This window comes from Toxorhynchites rutilus, chromosome 3 (assembly GCF_029784135.1).
Source record: "Toxorhynchites rutilus septentrionalis strain SRP chromosome 3, ASM2978413v1, whole genome shotgun sequence".
Classification (NCBI taxonomy): Eukaryota; Metazoa; Arthropoda; class Insecta; order Diptera; family Culicidae; genus Toxorhynchites; species Toxorhynchites rutilus.
Genome location: NC_073746.1, coordinates 329791064 through 329815667, shown reverse-complemented (window position 1 = coordinate 329815667; position 24604 = coordinate 329791064). Strand labels below are relative to the sequence as shown.

At 40.7% G+C, this 24604-nt stretch overlaps 1 protein-coding gene across 1 annotated transcript; it reads right to left on the bottom strand.

Moving 5' to 3' along the window:
* Window positions 1-17294: 17294 nt before the first annotated feature.
* Window positions 17295-20079, bottom strand: LOC129775092 (E3 ubiquitin-protein ligase Iruka-like). The gene is made up of 5 exons (XM_055779349.1): window positions 19602-20079; window positions 19409-19543; window positions 18776-19306; window positions 18566-18710; window positions 17295-18507 (listed from the first exon to the last, which is right to left on the bottom strand). Exons 1-5 carry the CDS (start codon window positions 19686-19688, stop codon window positions 18137-18139), a joined length of 1269 nt encoding a protein of 422 aa, XP_055635324.1. The 5' UTR covers window positions 19689-20079; the 3' UTR covers window positions 17295-18136.
* Between the last annotated feature and the right edge of the window lie 4525 nt (window positions 20080-24604).

The window sequence follows — 24604 nt, the reverse complement described above, 5'->3', positions numbered from 1 at the left end:
TCACGGAAACTAATTTACCTCCATCGTTCATGATTTGCATACCGGTGACACCGAGTTAAGGGGGTAGTACACTATGGAAACTAGAAAAAATTCAAAAAATATATTTCTTCTATTTTAAATATTTCTAAAATGTTATCTGGGAGTAGTTTTATCCCAGGTTAGTCCGATGCTCCGTTCCGAAGTTACAAGCCAATTAGAGGAACTAGGTCTTCGCGTAAGGAGCGCGGATCCAAAATATAAAACGCGTTTTTCTCGAAACTAAGTTTTGCAAACTGGTGGGAGTTCTACCGCCGGAACGGTCCATCCGGTTTTGATGAAATAGTTTTTCCCAGATCCTCCACTAAATTTCCTGTCATCGTACGTAGAATTCTTTCGATATTTTGATAAAGTTTTGGTGAATGTTTTTGTCACGATTTTTGAGGCAAAAACGCATTTTTTTTTCCAAAAAATGTCGCCATTTCGTCAAAAATTTTTGACAACATTTTGAAAAAATCCTTCGTACGGTGACAGAAAATATATCCAAGATTACGCAGAAAAATCGCCGGTTGAAATCGGTCCACTAGAAAAACTTGTAGAACTCCCACCAGTTTACAAGGTTTTGGCTGCAAGAGTTCAACAAACTGGTTGCGGCTATTCAGGGAACAGTCCAATTGACACAAATTTTTTGTTTGTTTGATAGGTAATATATATATATATATATATATATATATATATATATATATATATATATATATATATATATATATATATATATATATATATATATATATATATATATATATATATATATATATATATATATATATATATATATATATATATATATATATATATATAGGTAATTTATTTTCTCGTTGAAAAAAATCGCGAAAATCACATACTTTTTATGATGTTCATAGTGGACTACCCCCTTAAGCTGAGTGTTTCAGGTGTTTTTGAACGACAAATTCTGTGAACTCAAATTTCGAGCTGGTGCACTGAATATTATTATTGTTGTACATCATCAACATTTTTGTAGATCAACAAAAAAAAAACGATTTCGCTGCCTATAAGAACATGACCATACGTAGCACCATCTTCCAGCATAACCTCTATTACCGTTACAATGGAACGAATGTTTTGACTAGTCTCAAGCGCTTCTGAGCGAGAAGGATGCAGCACGCACAACCATGTTACTCGACAAAACGTGGAACGATACCGACTGAACCGAAGACAGCAAACACATTTTCTTCTGAAAAAACAGGAAGTGGGTTATATCTATGGTATAACCGCAAGGGTGACGTAGGACTATCGTTGATTTAGAGATCATTTGTATGAAGTTGAATCTGAATTCATTCTGAATGAATGAATATTTGGAGAACTTCGAAAACGAGAGCGTTACGTTGGAGGCACAAGATTTTATGCATCCAATATTGGATACGGAAATATCCTACTGATGGGGAAGAATAACCTTCAGAAGCTATCCTGTTGATTGCGATTGATTGAAAAATCACAAAACCTAATGTATTTGGTCACAGTGTTACATGGATAGAAAACATTAAAATAAACTCTTTCATATGAATGTAATTTGAAATTCCCAGAGGAACTGGCAGATTATTTTCAGTAACGATTAGATATTTCCACATTTTCCTCGATACTGGAAGCCCACCAGTGGTTAATGCTAACTCGATAACCATCTGTTAATAGCACATGATTGAAACATATTTGGTCACAGTGTTACATGGATAGAAAACATTCAAATAAACTCTTTCACATGAATGTATTTTTAAATTCCTAGAGGAACTGGCAGATTATTTTCCGGATCTTTCTCGATCCAAACGGAAATAATTCCGTGCGTGTATGTGTGTGTGTGTAGCGGCTGCTTCGAGATCTTCCCGGGGAACCGTTTGTAGCATCACTCTCCTTCTGATGGATTCCCTTCTGGCCTAAGGTGCACAAACAGGCTCTTGGTGACACCGTTCATCCGCGCTTTCATGATAAATAAAGAGCTTCACCACAACAGCGACACCATGCTCCAATCGCTGTTCAATTAGAACTGAGTGGATTTCCGAGCGGCGCTCGCTTATATACCGATTGGTGATTTCAATAGCCTATTTTGAAAGCAAATTTAAGACTATTGAAACAAGTTTTTGGATCAGAAAGTAACAAGTATAGAACGCGTAGACATTTTATCTTTCGAATGAAGTGTTTATCATACCATTTCGTTCAGTTGTTTAGGAGCTATTAACACTCAAAATCTCGGTCTCCGGCGTAACGCTTTCGTTTTCGAAACTTTGATTTTACACCCCGGTATAGAAATGAAAGACGTAGTCCTACGTCAAAAGGGCCGCCTGGAATAGAAAGAGCTATCGGAACACGGAACAGCTATCGGATGGGTGGAAAGAAGAGATGATGCCCCATCTACAACAAAAAAAGTGACAAGCTGAAATTTGTAGAACTACCCTGCAACCACGATCCTGAATGGTGCGACAGATCCTCCAAAATGCCGAGAGTATCAAGTCCCTACGCACCACATATTCGTCGACCCCAAAGCCTCATATGATACAATCAACCAATGATGGATAACATACTTTCAACAAAACCATCAAGGATGGCGGGCGAAAAAAAGTGAGTCAACTGGCCCTGACGGTATCGGTTATAAGATGCTGAAACAGCTGTCCCTGCACGGACAGCCCGTTCTTTGCAGCATCTTAATCGAACTGTGAAGTACACATGAACTCCCCTAGGGAGACACAGCCTAGTAATACCCGTACCTAAGGTCGGCCAAAGCAGCAACAAGGTCACGTTTTTATGAAATAAAGTTAACGTTAATAAATATTTTTGCTGCGAACGGATTTTAACGATTAGCATACCAATCAAATCGGAAATTTTCTAAGATGTTTGATATGCTATACATTACAATCTCATAGTCTGTATATGGTTGAAATGGATGAAAATTGGAAGCGTTCCCATTTCCCCATACATTTGTTCTGTCCATTTGTGTGCTTTCCCAAATAAAGCTGTCAAAAACAGGCAACTTATGCCGCTAGAATAGAAACAACGAAGGGGGATAGCGAAAAGAGAATATTTGCGAAGTAAACTCCACCCTTGCATAGTAAGTAAGCTGTCGCTAGCGTATAAGTATTGCATCTCCTCAGAGGAAAATTCTCAGAATCTTTCTGTGCCCGAAACAACAAAGGTCGCTTATTCTGCACGTTTTGTGTTTTATGTTTCCCCTCGAGCTGTGAACGCTAGCGAATATTTCACATGGAGTGCATCTGGCATTGCAATTAACACAACCATCCGAGCCATGGCAAAGCAGGCGAAAAAAGAGAAGAGTGCAAATGATTATAGGTCGCTTTTAGCCATCAGTGTTTGGCTTTGTGTGTGTTGTTTGTGTTCGTTGCGCGAAACTTAGAACTTGTTCGTTTCCTGTACATGTGAATAACACAGCTTCGATACCTTTAGTTGCCATTCGCATTTGCTCTCGTATGCATCGGCATTGTTCTGATGCAACAAGCTACTAGCTCTGTTGACGGTTTTGACAGAGAGTCGAGAAACGATTTTTCATAAACGGTAATTCTCGCGATGTTTCATTTTTATCGCTGCAACTGTGATTGTTCGCCGAAACAGCCCCTCAAAAACGATACTTACGCACCATCACCCACTAACGGCTAAACCCTAAACTACAACTGTCAGAGGTGATGATAAGCGAGGAAGAGGAATGAGAAAGAAGAGTAAAACGAAGAATTGTAAACAATATATATATATTTCTAAATCTGAACGATTAGGGGACGAGACTAGAAAACTTTGCTAAAATAAGTACTTTTTTGGATTCTTTAATTTGTTACTACAATCGGAGACTAAATTGTAAGTTGTTTCGATGCATTATTGTGAATCTTTATTTCATGAAGTAAATTGTAGCTTGAAGCTGATTAACACTCGGAAAAGAGCTGTTTTAATTCGCTGGGAGAACTCCGATAAATCTGTCTCAACAAATTCTTCAAGAATTTATCCGAATAGTCATGGAATTCCAGTCGAATGTCCGGCAAACGCGTTCGCGAACGAGAGCTATGGAGCAGGCGAATGCTCCCCTCCAGAATTATGAAGATGATCCGATATCGATCCGCTCGAGAGATTCATTCGAGGCTTCGATTGAAGACCACATTGGCGGAGAAAATCATGATTGCAATGGTTGCGATCGTTCGAATGATGCGGAACGGTTCATGGTTGAATGCCAGAACTGCAATCGGTGGTACCATTTCTCGTGTGCCAACGTCAACATTGCTACGGTACGTTCAACAAGTTTCTCATGTACGGCATGCGTTCCTCGAATTCCTGATCCAGCACCGAGCATCGTTAGTGGGATATCAAGTACATCTAGCATTCGCAGAGCCAGAATCAACCGTGATTTGGACCGTCTGGAGGAAGAACGCCGACTTGTGGATGAACTAAGTATGGAACGAATTGCGAAGGAAAAGGCGTTAAATGAAAAGGAGCTTCAGGAAAAGCTTGAACGATGCAAGCAATTCATCGAGCGAAAGCATGAGTTGCTGCGCCGACGAGACGATGAAGAGGCAAGAAGCATACGTAGTTTACGGAGTAGCCAGGGAAGTGCGAGGAGGACGGAAGAATGGGTGAAGCAGACAAAGATAACCGAGAGTTCCGGTAAGGTCGTCGATGGACAGACACCTACATCAACGTCTGTGGATACTAGCGTACCTCAAAATGCATTTGGCATTCCCAAAGCTGTACACTGCTCTTCGACCCCAAAAGATGATAAGCGGTTAGAGGTAGAATCAACCCTTGGTACGTTGGAAAGCCGCACGGTAGGTGAAGAATTAGCGCATTTACCCGAGAACGCTAGCGGATTGGCCATCGCTCAGATTAGCCAGCATAAGAATCAATTTGACATGCCATTTGTCGATCTGAAGCCCTTTGAAGATCTTCTCGAGGTAGAGGACGTTGTCTCTCGAACCGGGACAGTTCCTAAAGCGAGTCGGATCGTTACGCAAGAAAAATTGTGTTCCGAAATCGCTGGGATTCGTAAGCAACATGCCACTGAGTTGCAGCGAATCGCGGAATGTGTCCAGGAGTTAAAGCTGAAGCATGAGTTGGACATTGCTACAAGACGGGAGCGAGAATTGGAATTGATCGAGAAAATAAAAATATTGGAAGCTCAGCAAGTCGATGAACTGAAGCGGAGAAAAGAATCAGAAACAACTCTTCGCAATCAGCTGAACAGTCGTGGACTTCCGTTAACGGCAGTGCAAGATACCATAAAGTACACTGAAATCAGACACGCAGAGGAGATGAAGAAACTTCAAGATGCGGAATGTTTTCTGCGACAACAACTCGAGCAACTCAAGAAGGATTATGCTACATTGCAGAAACAGAACAGTGACCTAGCGAGAGAGATTCAACGGCTGCGGGCGAATGAACAACATTTGCAGTCCAAATTAGCGGCTGCTAGTCAACAGAATCAGGATGAGATGCGACTGCGAACTAAGGCGGAGAAGGACTACTGGGCTTTACGAGACGAGTTCCACCAGATGCAGAACGTATGTCATGAGTTTAACGATAAACAGTCTTCGGTAATTGGTTACACTAGCCCACCGTTAGTTACACAAAATGTTGATAAAAAGACTAGGGTTTGTGATATGATAGGGAACAGTCAGTATCGAAGTCCTCCTCTTCCACCACCCCCTCTGTCCTATGTGAATGACCTTTTTTCGAATAAGCCACAGAAGATTATAGGGGATACGGGGGTTCCGCAAATTCATCCTGAGTTGTTCCCAAACCAAGGTGGTGTTCCGAATCCAACAGTTGGGTATACAGGGCCATCTTCTCAGCAATTAGCAGCCAGACAAGTGGTCACCAAGGAACTGCCAGTCTTTTCTGGAGATCCGGTAGATTGGCCGCTTTTTATTAGTAGCTACCAGCACTCGACGGATATATGTGGCTACTCCCAAGCTGAAAACCTTCTACGGTTGCAACGCAGTCTTAAAGGGGCTGCTAAAGATGCAGTCAGCAGCTTCCTGTTGCACCCGTCAACGGTACCTGAGATTATTTCCACGCTCCAACAGTTGTATGGCCGTCCGGAACAGATCGTGAATAATATGATCGCTAAGGTACGATCAACACCCGCTCCTAGAGGAGATCGATTGGTTGTGAGTTGGTGAGTTTCGGACTGGTTGTGCAAAATCTTTGTGGTCATTTGAAAGCAGTCGGGTTGGAAAGGCACTTGTCCAATCCCATTCTGCTTCAGGAACTTGTCGACAAGTTACCAGCAACGGCAAAATTCAGTTGGGCGCTTTATCAGGAACAAGTTCCAGTAGTGAACCTAAATGTGTTCAGCGGTTACATGGCAAAAATATCGTCAGCCGCAAGTGGCGTGACCCAGCTTGTCAGCATTTCATCAAAAGCTGTAAAAGAAGACGGAAGTAAATCTAAGCAAAAATCATACGTTAACACACACATGATATCTGAAACGAAACAGTCAAAGTACCGTGAAGAGCCAACTAGAACGAGAAACCCGGAGAAATCATCGGAAGAACCACAGCAATCGAAGCAAACAAATTCGAGCAGCAAATTCTGTCCAATGTGCAATGTAGCCGGTCACCAAATTGGAAGTTTTTTTTTTTTTTTTTTTTTTCTTTATTGAAGAGATTTTCAGCCAAAGGCTGGTTCATCTCTAACTAAATTGGAAGTTGTGCAGCCTTCAAAGTATTAGATTTGGACGCTCGCTGGAAATCGGTCAAAGCACATACGCTTTGTGCACGATGTCTCACTTCGCACGCACGTTGGCCGTGTAAGGGCGAGGTATGTGGTATTAATGAATGCCCGAAACGGCATCAACGTCTTCTGCACTTTGAGCCACAGGTCGAGTCGAAATCGAACAAAGAATCTACGAGTGCGGTAGTTACGATACATCATCAACTTATATCATCGACGCTGTTCCGAATACTCCCGGTCACTTTGTTTGGTCACAAAGGACAAGTTGACACGTTTGCATTCCTGGATGATGGATCCTCGGTGACACTCGTCGAAAGAATACTCGCAGAGAAGATAGGGGTTCAAGGTAGGATAGAATCGTTGTGTCTACAATGGACTGGAGGTGTTACCAAGAATATAGCAGGGTCGGAGGTAGTAAACTTGGAAATTTCGGGAGCTGGGGGAAAAAAACGGTTCAAGGTATCACAGGCGTACACGGTGAACAGCTTGGGACTCCCTCAACAAACGTTGGATTTCGAAGAACTCGCAACAAGATTCGTCCACCTTAGTAAACTTCCGATGAAAAACTACAAATCCGCTGTACCAGGAATATTGATAGGACTTGAAGCTTCGAGAAGGAAGGTCGAATGAGCCGATCGCAACTAAGACTAGGATCGGTTGGACAGTATGTGGAAATCTACGGAAATCCGAAGTAGGCATTCCTCGTCGACAGCTACATATGTCTGAAGCGCAATCGGATGTAGACCTTCACGAGTACGTCCGCCACTTTTTCGATGTTGAAAGCCTAGGTGTAGCAGTGGTTCCAGCGGTTAAAGGAGTTGATGAGCAACGAGCGTACAAGATTCTCGAAGAAACCACTCGTCGAACCAGCTGTAGTAAGTTTGAGACAGGATTACTTTGGAAGCACGACTACATTGAGTTTCCGGACAGCAGACCAATGGCGGAACATCGTTTCAAGTGCCTGGAAAAGCGTTTAGCTCGAAGCCCGGAGTTATATGACAGCGTTCGTCATCAGATAGCGGATTTTATAGCGAAAGGCTACATTCACGAGGCAACTGCGAAAGAATTGGATAGTTTCGATCTACGACGCACCTGGTTCCTTCCTATCGGAGTCGTAATGAATGAGAAGAAACCAGGAAAGGTTAGAGTTATTTGGGATGCGGCGTCAAAAGTTGAAGGCGTATCCTTAAACTCAGTGCTTCTGAAAGGACCGGATCTCATGACACCGCTACTCTCAGTATTGTTTCCGTACCGAGAGCGGGAAGTGGCTGTATCAGCAGACGTGAAGGAGATGTTTTTGCAGATATTGATTCGCGAGGAAGACCGTAGTGCGTTGCTGTTTCCGTATCGAGATTCACCGGATTTGCCGACGAACATCATGGTATCTGACGTGGCAATATTCGGAGCGGCCTGCTCTCCAGCGCACTCTCAGTACATCAAAAACCTGAATGCCTCGGAGCAAGAGTTGGAACTACCGAGAGGAGCCGCGGCTGTCATGAAACGACATTATGTGGATGACTACGTGGACAGTTTTGATACAGCGGAAGAGGCGGTGGCAGTGGCGATGGAAGTAATCGAAGTGCATAAGCGAGCAGGGTTTCATATTAGAAATTGGATGTCGAGCAACCGAAGCGTACTCGAAAGACTAGGAGAGACGAACTTAAAACCATCGAAATCTCTGTTACCGGAAAAGGAGACGGGACTCAATCGAGTTTTGGGAATAGCGTGGTTGCAAAAAGAAGATGTCTTCACATTCTCCATGCAGTTTTGCGACGTTATTAAAGGTCTAGTGGAAGCTAACCGGATTTCGGGCAGAGGTATTAACGCCGGGAGGAATTTTGAAAAGACCTGCGATAAAACTGACTGTGATCGACGTAGGGAACTCTAGTGACGCCACATCGGAAGTTAAGGCGACACGCGGGGGAGGATGTTCGCCGAAACAGCCCCTCAAAAACGATACTTACGCACCATCACCCACTAACGGCTAAACCCTAAACTACAACTGTCAGAGGTGATGATAAGCGAGGAAGAGGAATGAGAAAGAAGAGTAAAACGAAGAATTGTAAACAATATATATATATTTCTAAATCTGAACGATTAGGGGACGAGAATAGAAAACTTTGCTAAAATAAGTACTTTTTTGGATTCTTTAATTTGTTACTACAATCGGAGACTAAATTGTAAGTTGTTTCGATGCATTATTGTGAATCTTTATTTCATGAAGTAAATTGTAGCTTGAAGCTGATTAACACTCGGAAAAGAGCTGTTTTAATTCGCTGGGAGAACTCCGATAAATCTGTCTCAACAGTGATGCTTGTTTATTGGCGATGCACGGAAGATGCCTCTCGTTAAACACTCAGTGCAATGCGTACATTGATATAAAGAAACAAATTGCGACATATGACCAATTAGTGTATTGTTCTCGCAAAGGTAAGAATGAATCGTTGCTTCTCGAAATGATTCTACAAAACCACGCAAGTCATTAAATCTTTTCAGCCCCCCCGGAACTTTTTGCATTTAAAAATTTTGCGTAGTCATACGTCCTAAGCAATCGTGTCTCGGATACAACTCCTCGATTTTTTTTTCATTAGGGTAACCATTTCCATTTTTGGGTGGTTCAACAAATTCTTTTGAACTACCGGTCCGATTCAGATGATCGACAAATCAAATTGAAGCCAATGAGCTAGGCTCCATTCCAATCCATTTTTTGCAAATGAAATATTTTTGCAATGATGATTCATTTATTGGCTCCAATTTGATATGTCGATCATCCTAATCGGTTTAGTATTTCAAAAGTTTTGAATTTTTCATTTCTGGAAAAAGGGGAAAAAATTGATTTTTTTGGACCATCGGTTAATTTTGAAAAAAACATAACTTCAATACGAAAAAAATACCTCTCTAATTTTTAGATATGTTATGTTAAAAGTCCTCAGTTTCTAGAAAAAATATAAATAAATATAGCGCCCGTGGTCTCGTAACCATGTAAACTATAAAAAATACAATCAATAATTATGGGCCCTATTCCAGAAGACGAACGCTTGTCTCGTTTGTTTTCATATTCCAGAAGCCGAGCTTTACTCAAAACAGACGAGTAGTTCGTCTGACCCAACCATTCGGTCGCGCTCGCTGAAGAATCAGTCGAGTCTACGTCTAGTTTGTTTTGATGTGTTTGTTCACTTTGTTGATCTGAAAAGTGTCTTCATATCATAATGAACGAAAATGAGTTATTCAAAACTACAACTTTATTGGAAATGCATGCATATCGATTTAAAACTTTTCTTGATAAATCGTTGAACAAACATTGATCCATAATAACAAAACGTCTGAGTGATGAAACCATATGCTGGTAGAAAATATATCAATGAAACAAAAAGATATATTAAGATATATTTTGGCACTGAGAAATGAGTCTCGATTGATCAATTTAAAAATTTATGTTGTTTTTCCCAAAATAAGAACATGTCTTCATATCTGACATTATTGATCATACCGAAAAAAAGTGATAGAAGTTTCTCCAGTCTACCAAATGAAACATTTTAATGAAACTCGTGTACTAGAATAGGATATTTTGCTAGTCTCGACAGTGACTGAAACCGAGACGAGAGGAGACGAATTGTTCGTCTCGTTTCCTGTAATAGGGCCCTATGAAAATAAAATCCAATTTATTCACAAGTGTATTATTTAAAATAAAAGACTAGTTCATTGCCTTCAATTTAATATGTCGATCATTTGAATCGGTGCAGTAGTTCGATAGTTAGGAATTTTTGAAAAAAGGATTTTTTGGAAAAAAAAAAAAAGGTGGAAGAAAAGATATTTTGGACCACCCTAGAGTGGAAATGGTCACCCAAAGAAAAAATAAAAAAATACGGGTCTAATGTTTTGCGATAAAGAACAAAATTACCACTTTTTCTGAAAATCTGAGAACCACTATATCGGTTTGGCATGGAATGGCTGTACACTGCGTTTCACAACTATAGAACCACTCATTTTTCTGAGTTTCCAGAGATACATATCGATCGGTTGAATTGAAGTATAAAGTGTAGAGTACAATAACTATCTTCATTTATAAGTCTCGGTGGTATTTTCTGTTATTTTCTCGGTGGATCCTGGTAATTTTATTTATCATGGAAACAAGAAGAATGTAGGATTTAAATTCTCGAATTCTACTTGCAGTCAACGAAAAATGGTTCGCGCTCATAATGTCCAAGGCAGGCAGCAGCCAACGCGAAACCGCAGAGTACTTGGGATGATCCAAAACCTTCGTGTTTAATGCCCTCTACGACCGCAGAACATCCGAAACGACAGGACTCACAAGTAAACGACCGCGAAGGATGACTCTGTCATAAAGCGAGCCTCCAAGAAAGATCCCTTCAAGGCCTCGAAGAAGATCCGGGGCGAATTGAACTTGTCCGTAAGTTCAGCGGCGGCTAGGCGGCTAGCCGGAAGGTCCCGATGCTGACGACGAAGCATCTGAAGACGTGACTGAAGTTCACGAGAGACCACTTCGGTTGGATCAGTCCGGAGAAGGAAAAGCTGTGACGAAATATTGATTGAGATGAAGGTAAACCTCATCGGCTCGGACGGAAAAACTCGAATCCATCGCTCAAAAGGCTGCGCTTACATGCCACAGTATGACACGAAGACATACACGCATGGATGAGGGAACATTATGGTGTGGGGGTGCTTCTCCTGGTACTGGGTTAGCTCCCTGTTCTGGATGGATAAGATCATGGATCAGTACCTCTACACCCAAATCCTAAGGGATGTTTTGCTGCCACACACCGAGTGAGAGATGCCCCTGAAATGGCAGTTCATGAAGGATAACAATCCGAAGCACACCACCAAGACCATCAAAAAGTGGTTCCAAGACAAGAAAGTCGACGTCACGGAGTGGCCTGCACATTCACCGGATCTGAACCCTATAGAGAACCTATGGGAGATCGTGAAAAGGTCGGTGTACACGAAGAAGTCGAAGAATAACTGTGCGACTGTGGGATAGGAACCAAGCTTGTTGATACGCCATCCCGGTCACCATGTGCCAGAAGCTGGTGGAATTCCACGCCGAACCGGGTGCGTGAAGTGATGCGTAACAAAGGTTACACGACCAAGTCTAATCCTAGAAGCTTTTCACGGTATGAATTTTCTTGTTTTTATTTTTTTATCATCTATATATATAAAAATGGAGTGATGTCTGTCTGTCTGTCTGATTCTTATAGACTTGGAAACTACTGAACCGATCGACATGAAAATTGGTATGTAGGGGTTTTTGGGGCCGGGGAAGGTTTTCGTGATATTTTGAGACCCCTCCCCCCTCTCTAAGGGGGGGCTGCCATACAAATGAAACACAAATTTCTGCATTACTCTGAAATTAACCAAGCAAACGAAACCAAAGTTGGCATGTGAAAGTTTTAGGGTGCAATAAATGTTTCTATGATGGTTAAACAGTCCTTCCCCCACTCAAAGGGGGGGGCAGCCATACAAATGAAACACAAATTTCTGCATTACTCGAGAATTAATCAAGCAAATGAAACCAAATTTGGCATGTGGAGGTTTTAGGATGCAATAAATGTTTCTATGGTGTTAAGATACTCCTTCCCCCTCTCTTAGAGGGGGCTGCCGTACAAATGAAACACAAATTTTTGCATTACCCGAGAATTAATCAAGCAAATTAAACCAAATTAGGCATATGGAAACTTTAGGGTGCAATGAATGTTTCTATGGTGGTTAGATACCCCTCCCCCCTCTCTTAGGGGTGGCTGCCATACAAATAAAACACAAATTTCTGCATTACTCGAGAATTAATCAAGTAAATGGGCGGGACGAAGTTTGCCGGGTTAGCTAGTGATTTATAAAACCGGTCTTAATTTTTGTCGCGTCATTTGCAAATAAATTATTATAAATTGGTAGAAGCACTGGATTGGATTATTTTTTCCTCAAAGTTTTGTTACTTTCATTTTTTTTTCACTGCTTTCACTGCTCAAGTCTTAATTTTTTTGTCCAATACTGTATATTAAGACAAGGTCAGCTCGCGATGCAGACGGACGGTTTGATCGTGCCCCTCTTTGTGGTTTCAGCTGTCTTCCAAACTTTTCGCTGTTATCTAACTGGCGTAATGTTTGTTTCCAGCGCTGCTTCTCACGCCAAGAATGTTTTTTTTGGACGGGAATGATATACGATGGGTCGCAAAATGAATCAAAATGTATAAACTCTCCAGATATCGGACGAACTTCTATCCCATACACAAAACAAATACTGCCCAATGGAATTGTCATACAACCGATCAATCGGAACACCGTTCCCGTATTAGTAGGTTCATAGCTTAGAGCTTGTGTCAGTTTATTTTACATTCGCTTGTTTTATCGTAATAACCAACATGACTATTTCTTTTAGAACTAGCTTCGCACTCTCGAAATAAGGATTACTTCGTCTGTTCGTCTTTTCAATCGGAGACTAAATTGTAAGTTGTTTCGATGCATTATTGTGAATCTTTATTTCATGAAGTAAATTGTAGCTTGAAGCTGATTAACACTCGGAAAAGAGCTGTTTTAATTCGCTGGGAGAACTCCGATAAATCTGTCTCAACAGTGATGCTTGTTTATTGGCGATGCACGGAAGATGCCTCTCGTTAAACACTCAGTGCAATGCGTACATTGATATAAAGAAACAAATTGCGACATATGACCAATTAGTGTATTGTTCTCGCAAAGGTAAGAATGAATCGTTGCTTCTCGAAATGATTCTACAAAACCACGCAAGTCATTAAATCTTTTCAGCCCCCCCGGAACTTTTTGCATTTAAAAATTTTGCGTAGTCATACGTCCTAAGCAATCGTGTCTCGGATACAACTCCTCGATTTTTTTTTCATTAGGGTAACCATTTCCATTTTTGGGTGGTTCAACAAATTCTTTTGAACTACCGGTCCGATTCAGATGATCGACAAATCAAATTGAAGCCAATGAGCTAGGCTCCATTCCAATCCATTTTTTGCAAATGAAATATTTTTGCAATGATGATTCATTTATTGGCTCCAATTTGATATGTCGATCATCCTAATCGGTTTAGTATTTCAAAAGTTTTGAATTTTTCATTTCTGGAAAAAGGGGAAAAAATTGATTTTTTTGGACCATCGGTTAATTTTGAAAAAAACATAACTTCAATACGAAAAAAATACCTCTCTAATTTTTAGATATGTTATGTTAAAAGTCCTCAGTTTCTAGAAAAAATATAAATAAATATAGCGCCCGTGGTCTCGTAACCATGTAAACTATAAAAAATACAATCAATAATTATGGGCCCTATTCCAGAAGACGAACGCTTGTCTCGTTTGTTTTCATATTCCAGAAGCCGAGCTTTACTCAAAACAGACGAGTAGTTCGTCTGACCCAACCATTCGGTCGCGCTCGCTGAAGAATCAGTCGAGTCTACGTCTAGTTTGTTTTGATGTGTTTGTTCACTTTGTTGATCTGAAAAGTGTCTTCATATCATAATGAACGAAAATGAGTTATTCAAAACTACAACTTTATTGGAAATGCATGCATATCGATTTAAAACTTTTCTTGATAAATCGTTGAACAAACATTGATCCATAATAACAAAACGTCTGAGTGATGAAACCATATGCTGGTAGAAAATATATCAATGAAACAAAAAGATATATTAAGATATATTTTGGCACTGAGAAATGAGTCTCGATTGATCAATTTAAAAATTTATGTTGTTTTTCCCAAAATAAGAACATGTCTTCATATCTGACATTATTGATCATACCGAAAAAAAGTGATAGAAGTTTCTCCAGTCTACCAAATGAAACATTTTAATGAAACTCGTGTACTAGAATAGGATATTTTGCTAGTCTCGACAGTGACTGAAACCGAGACGAGAGGAGACGAATTGTTCGTCTCGTTTCCTGTAATAGGGCCCTATGAAAATAAAATCCAATTTATTCACAAGTGTATTATTTAAAATAAAAGACTAGTTCATTGCCTTCAATTTAATATGTCGATCATTTGAATCGGTGCAGTAGTTCGATAGTTAGGAATTTTTGAAAAAAGGATTTTTTGGAAAAAAAAAAAAAGGTGGAAGAAAAGATATTTTGGACCACCCTAGAGTGGAAATGGTCACCCAAAGAAAAAATAAAAAAATACGGGTCTAATGTTTTGCGATAAAGAACAAAATTACCACTTTTTCTGAAAATCTGAGAACCACTATATCGGTTTGGCATGGAATGGCTGTACACTGCGTTTCACAACTATAGAACCACTCATTTTTCTGAGTTTCCAGAGATACATATCGATCGGTTGAATTGAAGTATAAAGTGTAGAGTACAATAACTATCTTCATTTATAAGTCTCGGTGGTATTTTCTGTTATTTTCTCGGTGGATCCTGGTAATTTTATTTATCATGGAAACAAGAAGAATGTAGGATTTAAATTCTCGAATTCTACTTGCAGTCAACGAAAAATGGTTCGCGCTCATAATGTCCAAGGCAGGCAGCAGCCAACGCGAAACCGCAGAGTACTTGGGATGATCCAAAACCTTCGTGTTTAATGCCCTCTACGACCGCAGAACATCCGAAACGACAGGACTCACAAGTAAACGACCGCGAAGGATGACTCTGTCATAAAGCGAGCCTCCAAGAAAGATCCCTTCAAGGCCTCGAAGAAGATCCGGGGCGAATTGAACTTGTCCGTAAGTTCAGCGGCGGCTAGGCGGCTAGCCGGAAGGTCCCGATGCTGACGACGAAGCATCTGAAGACGTGACTGAAGTTCACGAGAGACCACTTCGGTTGGATCAGTCCGGAGAAGGAAAAGCTGTGACGAAATATTGATTGAGATGAAGGTAAACCTCATCGGCTCGGACGGAAAAACTCGAATCCATCGCTCAAAAGGCTGCGCTTACATGCCACAGTATGACACGAAGACATACACGCATGGATGAGGGAACATTATGGTGTGGGGGTGCTTCTCCTGGTACTGGGTTAGCTCCCTGTTCTGGATGGATAAGATCATGGATCAGTACCTCTACACCCAAATCCTAAGGGATGTTTTGCTGCCACACACCGAGTGAGAGATGCCCCTGAAATGGCAGTTCATGAAGGATAACAATCCGAAGCACACCACCAAGACCATCAAAAAGTGGTTCCAAGACAAGAAAGTCGACGTCACGGAGTGGCCTGCACATTCACCGGATCTGAACCCTATAGAGAACCTATGGGAGATCGTGAAAAGGTCGGTGTACACGAAGAAGTCGAAGAATAACTGTGCGACTGTGGGATAGGAACCAAGCTTGTTGATACGCCATCCCGGTCACCATGTGCCAGAAGCTGGTGGAATTCCACGCCGAACCGGGTGCGTGAAGTGATGCGTAACAAAGGTTACACGACCAAGTCTAATCCTAGAAGCTTTTCACGGTATGAATTTTCTTGTTTTTATTTTTTTATCATCTATATATATAAAAATGGAGTGATGTCTGTCTGTCTGTCTGATTCTTATAGACTTGGAAACTACTGAACCGATCGACATGAAAATTGGTATGTAGGGGTTTTTGGGGCCGGGGAAGGTTTTCGTGATATTTTGAGACCCCTCCCCCCTCTCTAAGGGGGGGCTGCCATACAAATGAAACACAAATTTCTGCATTACTCTGAAATTAACCAAGCAAACGAAACCAAAGTTGGCATGTGAAAGTTTTAGGGTGCAATAAATGTTTCTATGATGGTTAAACAGTCCTTCCCCCACTCAAAGGGGGGGGCAGCCATACAAATGAAACACAAATTTCTGCATTACTCGAGAATTAATCAAGCAAATGAAACCAAATTTGGCATGTGGAGGTTTTAGGATGCAATAAATGTTTCTATGGTGTTAAGATACTCCTTCCCCCTCTCTTAGAGGGGGCTGCCGTACAAATGAAACACAAATTTTTGCATTACCCGAGAATTAATCAAGCAAATTAAACCAAATTAGGCATATGGAAACTTTAGGGTGCAATGAATGTTTCTATGGTGGTTAGATACCCCTCCCCCCTCTCTTAGGGGTGGCTGCCATACAAATAAAACACAAATTTCTGCATTACTCGAGAATTAATCAAGTAAATGGGCGGGACGAAGTTTGCCGGGTTAGCTAGTGATTTATAAAACCGGTCTTAATTTTTGTCGCGTCATTTGCAAATAAATTATTATAAATTGGTAGAAGCACTGGATTGGATTATTTTTTCCTCAAAGTTTTGTTACTTTCATTTTTTTTTCACTGCTTTCACTGCTCAAGTCTTAATTTTTTTGTCCAATACTGTATATTAAGACAAGGTCAGCTCGCGATGCAGACGGACGGTTTGATCGTGCCCCTCTTTGTGGTTTCAGCTGTCTTCCAAACTTTTCGCTGTTATCTAACTGGCGTAATGTTTGTTTCCAGCGCTGCTTCTCACGCCAAGAATGTTTTTTTTGGACGGGAATGATATACGATGGGTCGCAAAATGAATCAAAATGTATAAACTCTCCAGATATCGGACGAACTTCTATCCCATACACAAAACAAATACTGCCCAATGGAATTGTCATACAACCGATCAATCGGAACACCGTTCCCGTATTAGTAGGTTCATAGCTTAGAGCTTGTGTCAGTTTATTTTACATTCGCTTGTTTTATCGTAATAACCAACATGACTATTTCTTTTAGAACTAGCTTCGCACTCTCGAAATAAGGATTACTTCGTCTGTTCGTCTTTTCAATGTGTAACAGTAATCGACTGGAATCTAATAGTTCTGCTTTGCTTTGCTGCATTAGTTTTTATCATAATAATCATCATTTCATGTTTAAATAGCTTACTTTGTAGTGTTTTTTTCTTCTCCATTCTCGTTTACGTTCAAACTCGTGCGGTGTTTGCCGATGTGTCACGTTATTTTTGCGTATTTTAGTTCCACCCATTCTCCTAATAAATATTATCGAAGTCCTCCACTGTAACACAATTTTGAAAACCAAAATCCTTCTGTTCCAGATTTCTTCTCTGCTTTATTCAATCTCTAAAAGGGTGCAATAAACAAATTGGAGACATTTTGTTGCTCTATTACTTGAGAAAAGGGTGCGTTCTGTTATCATTCGAACCAGCTCTAACGTATGTAAGTATCATAACACTAAACGTGTAATCGTGAATTGCGTTACGGTGTGTGTTTGTAGATTACTTCTGCACGTTCTGTTCTATTCCACTGATACAAAATAACTATTATAAAAACGGTCTTCATTCCGCCGCGCCTAGTGGACGTACATGTTTAGTGCTTCGTTTGAGGGGAGAATACAAAAAGGGCATGTCGCTTCGATAGCATTTAGGCTGAAAAAAAACCTTGCAAATGTATGCCGCTGGAGAAATCAAGTTCCAAGTTCTTTTTGGTTAAACACGTCACGTTCATACGATGCTGCTTCCGAATAGTGGAGCATTAATCAAATTCATAATCAATGTTACCATCGTCGTCACGGTACCTACTGGTTCCACTTGAACCACCAGCACCGCTACCACTACTGCTGTCATCGCCACGAGCGGTGGCTGTGCTATTCGGTGAGGAGGTGGAAGATGGATTTCCTCCACGCGCTAGGCTTGAACTTGACTGATGTTGCGCATTAGAGTTCATCAAACTTGAACCGGGTGCTCTCGATTGAGGCGAGTTCAGTTCCCCGACACCGGTGTTGAATGAAGTAATCGGTTGCCCGAGGTCAAGTAGTAGACTAGACGTTGACGGACCTCCCTCGTCCATGGACGAAGAGGACGACTGGCTGGCTACGCTGGGAAACGCATCCGAATGAAGAGATCCTACAGATTAAACAGAAACACTAACAAATGAAATTCACAGTTACTTACAGATACTCACTCAATGTATTGGCGACAGCATTTGCCGCCGCAGCTAGCCCTCGATGTTCATCCGATTGATGTTCCGGTGCCAGACTCTTCCTACAGATAGGGCATGTTCCATGCAGTTCTAACCAAGGAATGATACAGGATTCGTGATAGACATGCTGTGAATATTTGAACAAATACAAATTCAGCTCGGATTTAAGTAACGAGACGAGTGCAAACTTACGGCACACGAAAGCTTCCGAACGACCTCATCAATTTGGAAATCCTCCCAGCATACCGAACATTGCAATTTCATGTCGACCTGTTCTAAACTAATAGTCACTTTAGGAATTTCCGCAATTTTATCCTTCTCGAGTGGTGGCGGGCCTGTATTGTCCATCTGATTGAGCAACTGTGTCACAATAGTGTCCAATCCTTCCCTTCCCCACGCGTAGTCGCCCGGATTACCCATGAAAATCAGCGGTGTTCCGCCAGCTCCTCCATTGGCTCCGTCTGCCACCGAAAGCAATATTTCCCGAAGTATGTTATCCAGATTGTTGATATTTTGCATACCACGGCGTCTGTTGCGGTGTCTTCCGAGAACCCTCATCGCTGTTAGCCCTCCCCCGCTTGACGTACCCGTTGCTCCCGAATCACTTCCCTCATCACCAAGCGTCACAACACCTTCCGAATCTGGACCACGCGGGACACTTGTCGACAGAAGCAATGGCGAAAGAATGCTGTTGCTAAAAATTTCGCTAGCCAATCTTATCGCCTGAAATCATGTAATTTGAATAAAAAAAAATATCCACTTCGCAAAAACAATTTCATAATCCAACAACTTGTTACTCATACTCTGTCGAAAAAAAAGTCTTACCTGTGGATTGATGAAGTCATTTTGATTTGGACCAGGATCAGCTGGCGCGGGTGGTGGAGACGGAGGATTATTACTTCGATCAGCAGCTGGTAGCTCCTCAATGAAACCCTCAGAACAATGTGGACAGGTAAAATCCTACAAACAAGCATATTATTTTCTTCTCGCACTCAAAGATTGCGTGTTGTCAACTAACCGATGATACTCGATCGATTTCCACCGAGCAGGAGTGACAATAGAAGCGGGATGGCTTGTTGGCTGAATTCTCTACCAGCGCTTCCATGGTGCTTGGTTTAAGTAAAATCAATAGAGCAAGTTTTCACGAAAGTAAAAGTAGAATCGCAACGAAATGAGCTAATAATAAAGGACAAACAGGCAGAAGAAGAAAACACTTTCTGTTCGATTTTGACAATAAATTTCTCCAACACACACGCGCATACACTATCCGGCTGAAAGGAAATTTTCGCTCCTACTGGTTACTTGCAGTAGACTGTAGTTTTCTCTTACACATAAGTGACTCCCCAATCTAAGGTTCCATCATGTTGTTATTGTTTGAAATTTACAGTTCTGATGATAATACGAGTTTTGTAACACTCCAGAATCAATTGAATGGTAATTTTTCGTCGTTCACTTCAGACGGTGTTGAAGAGGAAAAGCTGCTGTCAGAATAGTTGACAGCAGCACGGAGAATACATTCAAAGAAATCAGTGAAGTAGATTTTGTGAGGGGCATAATCTTTTGAAAAAAAAAACGCTAACAGAAAAAAATTATACTGTTTCAATTTGATTACCGACATGAATGTGACACGAGTGCAATTGTGCAACCTTTCGCAAGCAAACCTGTGTTCCGTCGATTGCCCGGTTAAGTGCGCTACACATATAGCGTCACCGTCCCGTCAACCATTCTCTTGGACTTATTTTGCCGACGTCAATGTTGCCGGTGATGGTGTATGTGAATGCTACCATACGATTTCCATGGGAGAATATTTAACATTTCATGCCTTTAGGGCGATTACACATTATCCGGTTTCTGCCGGACCGGTTTCAAAAAGCGCCGCTGGGTTTGGACGGATAACCGGATAACAATGTGAAAGACACTTCTCACTACACAAAACCGTACATCTCTCACAAACGCATACATGCTTTTATTTATATAGTGGATTAACAGGTAAACATTGCTGCAAATATTCCGGTTACATGCAGCTGACTGCATGTGCACCTTGGTGAGCACATAGGGACAAATGTTGGAGTGGCACACCAGGAGCATGGTCAAAGTGAGACCAGGCCTCACGGATATTACGCATATACTGCATCATATCGGCGTTCATACCGTACCTATCGTAAATACTTCCGCCCCACTTCAGAATACTTTTACAAAAACTAACTTTAATCCAGTTGTGGTTTACTCATTCATACGCATAATTATTTTGTTTCCATGCTTCCACAAATAGCATGATTTATTTCACACGTTGCCACATATTTTTTCAACAGTCTCAGAAACACGGTTAGATAAAAGTGCAATTTGATGAGCCAATAATAAAAACATTCCGTAACAAGCCAGGAGCACTATTGTAAATATACATCAATAATGTGTTCACTTCCTGTAATTATCATGGAATTTTCCTGCAAGAGAATGTATGTCATCCATTCATTCTAGAGTGTTTTTTATTTCACTATTACAATAAAAAAATACGATTAAAATAACATTATAATTCGTTCAAACACTATTCCATTGCTGCTTCCGCAGATCCTCGTCCAAGAACGCGCTCAACATATGCCTCCTGGGGCAGGGGCAGCTTCTCGAGCCCATTTCGCATCACAGCTATCAATACGCGGATCCGGGGCAAAGAATTACCGAATCAGATAAGCTGGAATTTTGTTCTGACAGAACCAATGCTTTGGCATCGGGCATGGGAACATTTTGAACTTGAGTGCCTCGGTCTCGTCGTTGATCGCGTCCCGGGTCAGGTAAAACTAGAATACCCAGAAATTCAGGAATAATTTCAAATAAGGGATGTTGCCTGTGAACAAAAAAATAGAAGTTAATTAAATAACTCGATCTGCTTGTCGAAAGACACCACTCACCGTTAATAACACAGTCCGTGGCAATATGCTCAATGATGACATCGTGCACCTGTGACCATTGCTTTTCTTTGAACAGAAACTTGTATCACAGAATTTGTTCCACAACACTGGTAGTTGCTGAAGAAGTGAAATAAAAATTTCAGCATTCATATCACTTGCAAATTATCAATTATCAAAATTATTATTGGTTTCAAAATCAATAAACAAACGTCAATAGCGCACACATACTATTACATGGGACGAAAAATTGCCTGAATTGTACTAATACTAACAGACATGGCAAACAACTGTCAATTCGTGTTGATGGCATGGAGCTTCGTGCTCCGCTTTTGGAAAATGATAGTGATAATGGATTTTCAGGTGCAGTAAACTCATATACAAAATAAAAATTATGAATGAAAATAAACTTTTTCTTAACAAATATGTTATTTATGTGATGAAGTAAACGTTCTTTTGCAAGTAGGGAAAAACCCCTGAACAAGAATTGTGTTTAATAATGGTTTTATATTATAATGATGAGTTTTTGTGAAAATATCAAGAAAAATATACAGAAATGGTTAAGTAAGGGTCAGTACTACGTGTTTAAAGTAATGAAATAACATGATGTAAAAATTTTCATTAAAAATTGAGCAACTTAAAACTGTCTTAAGGTCTAATAATCTTATAGAGGATGATTTACTTTCCCAAACTGATGTGTCCACCAGCCGTCGATACTATGCTACTGTCATCGCGAATAATACTTGTCCGGTCATCGGACAATGCAGTCGCAGTAGACGGCTGCATCACGGCGCCGTGAAGAGGTTGATACGGTCGAAAATTGCCATTCGGGTTTCAGACCGGTCCGGCAGAAACCGGATAATGTGTAATCGGCCTTACGTTGACTTCACGGTGACGGGACGGTGTATGTGTAGCGCACTTTAGTTTGAAACATAGGAGACGAACTTTTAGTTAGCGTCGGACTGCATACATTAGCCCGGTTAATTTTCGCACTGAAATATAGATGATGTATTTCAAAGCAAAACTCAACCGGGCAAACGTATGCCGTCCGACACTCGCTAACGCTTGGTCGGACCTAACTAAAGGATCGTCTCCTATGTTTCAAACTAACCAGGCAATCGATGGAACACAAGTTTGTTTTCGAAAGGCCGCCGCTTCCGACGGCGTGTGGCCGGCCGACTCGGATTGCGTCACCTCGGTGGCTTAGGGCCGCTTCTGTACCTTATCTTCGAAAACATAATGAACATTACACTTCGGTGGCGTTTATATTTAAATACCCCAAATCCCAAATACGCATTTTCGTAGCACTAAAAATGACGAAACACTGCATACAACAAAACAACAACAATACAAATAATATTTGAACGGCAGTGCGAACAATAAAAATGATATCTATTGTATTTCGGCTCCGGTGACGCTAATACGAAAGTACCCAAGGCGCTTGTTTATAACTGCGGATATTATTTTATAATGCTACGAAAATTTTGAAACAACCATTTTACCAGTTTGGTCGCCCTGAAATGTTTTTTTGTTGAAATTTGACACTGGCAAGGGAAACCAAATCACATACAAAATTCCAGAACGACATTTACTTTCTTGGTGACTAAATAAGCGAAATAAACTCTATTTGCACGCGAACCCAAATAAGTCCAACTTGCGGCTATATCACAGATACGAGGGTCACTATTTATATTTCGGGAATTGGCAATACTGATGTCATGTGAGTCCATCTGACGGTTCCATCGTAAAGTTTGACATTTTTGACGATATACGTACTCAGAACATTTTGTCATACGGACGCTATTTGTTTATTTTATATTTAGTTGAAAGTTTGGTCTCGGCAAAAAAATGGAACTGAATCGTGAACATTTTCGTGCGATGATTTTTTACGACTTTCGACGTGGATTATCACAACAAGAGTGCGTCAATCAACTTAATTTGACTTTTGGCGATGAAGCTCCATCAAAAACCGCTGTGTATCGCTGGTATAGGGAATTCAATCGTGGTCGTAGTTCGCTGTCCGACGAGTTTCGTGAAGGTCGTCCAAAATCGACTGCAGTGCCAGAAAACATCGATGCTGTGCACGAAATGATTAAGCAAGATCGTCATGTAACCTATTGTGAGATGGAGGCATCCCTAAGCATTAGTTCCACCAGCATATATGCGATTTTACATGAACCCTTAGTTGTGCGAAAATTATGTTCACTTTGGATCCCACATAATTTGACAATCGCTCAAAAAAAAGGCTCGTGTCGATTGGAATAAATGCTTTGAAAATTGGTTTAAGCGCATGCAAAAGTGTATCGATCATCGTGGCGAGTACTTTGAAAAACAATAAAAATATATTCGCAGCTTAACTATTTGTTTTTGTTTCTATTGGCGATCTAACGTACAAATCTACACCTAGGCGGCGCTGCGGTGAAAGTGATTGTCAAGCATTCATATATTTACTGTACAGGTTCCTCAATGTAGTCGGTATAAACCTATAGTGAAATCACCCGACACAGGGAATAAATATTGAGTATGACTTACCGGCTCGACAGTTGTCTGTTGTGAGAGGAAATGATGCCCAATGTATGGCTAACTACACTGAGGGGAAAATTTAGTATATATGACCAATTTTTTGGTAAATATTACCAATTCTCTAGTCATTTTCTACCCTACTAATCATTGGTACATATTACGAAAGAAAAATGGTAGGCACAAACGTCGAACAAACTACGATTTGTTGGTCCAACATTGGTGCAATATCAGTGAAAATTTTGCTTCTCATTTGTGAGAGATAATCATCAGGGATAATAAAAATGTTTTTTAATAATTATTTTTAATTTAAAAAATTCTATTTGATTACATTTAACTCCACATACTTAGAATACATTATAATAATAATATATATAGCTTATTCTATGAGCAGCGTACACGAGGAAAGTTCCCGTTCCTCTTCCTGCTGCATCGCTCTAGTTTGCATTATTTAGGGAGTGTCGGTAGCACCAGCACGTTTCATCCGCATTTTGTTCTCTCGTGTCTCTAAGAAGAAAAGAAATACACATGTTAATAATATTAAATATGTATATATGTAATGAAACGTTTTCATCAATCCACATGTTCAGCCCCATGA

Excerpts from the sequence above, each read along its gene's own strand:
- LOC129775092 (XM_055779349.1), bottom strand. The coding sequence starts at position 19,688 with ATGGAAGCGCTGGTAGAGAATTCAGCCAACAAGCCATCCCGCTTCTAT. Across the intron at positions 18,711-18,775 it reads TTCGGAAGCTTTCGTGTGCC|CATGTCTATCACGAATCCTG; the intron begins GTAAGTTTGCAC and ends AAATATTCACAG. Across the intron at positions 18,508-18,565 it reads TGCTGTCGCCAATACATTGA|GATCTCTTCATTCGGATGCG; the intron begins GTGAGTATCTGT and ends TTTAATCTGTAG.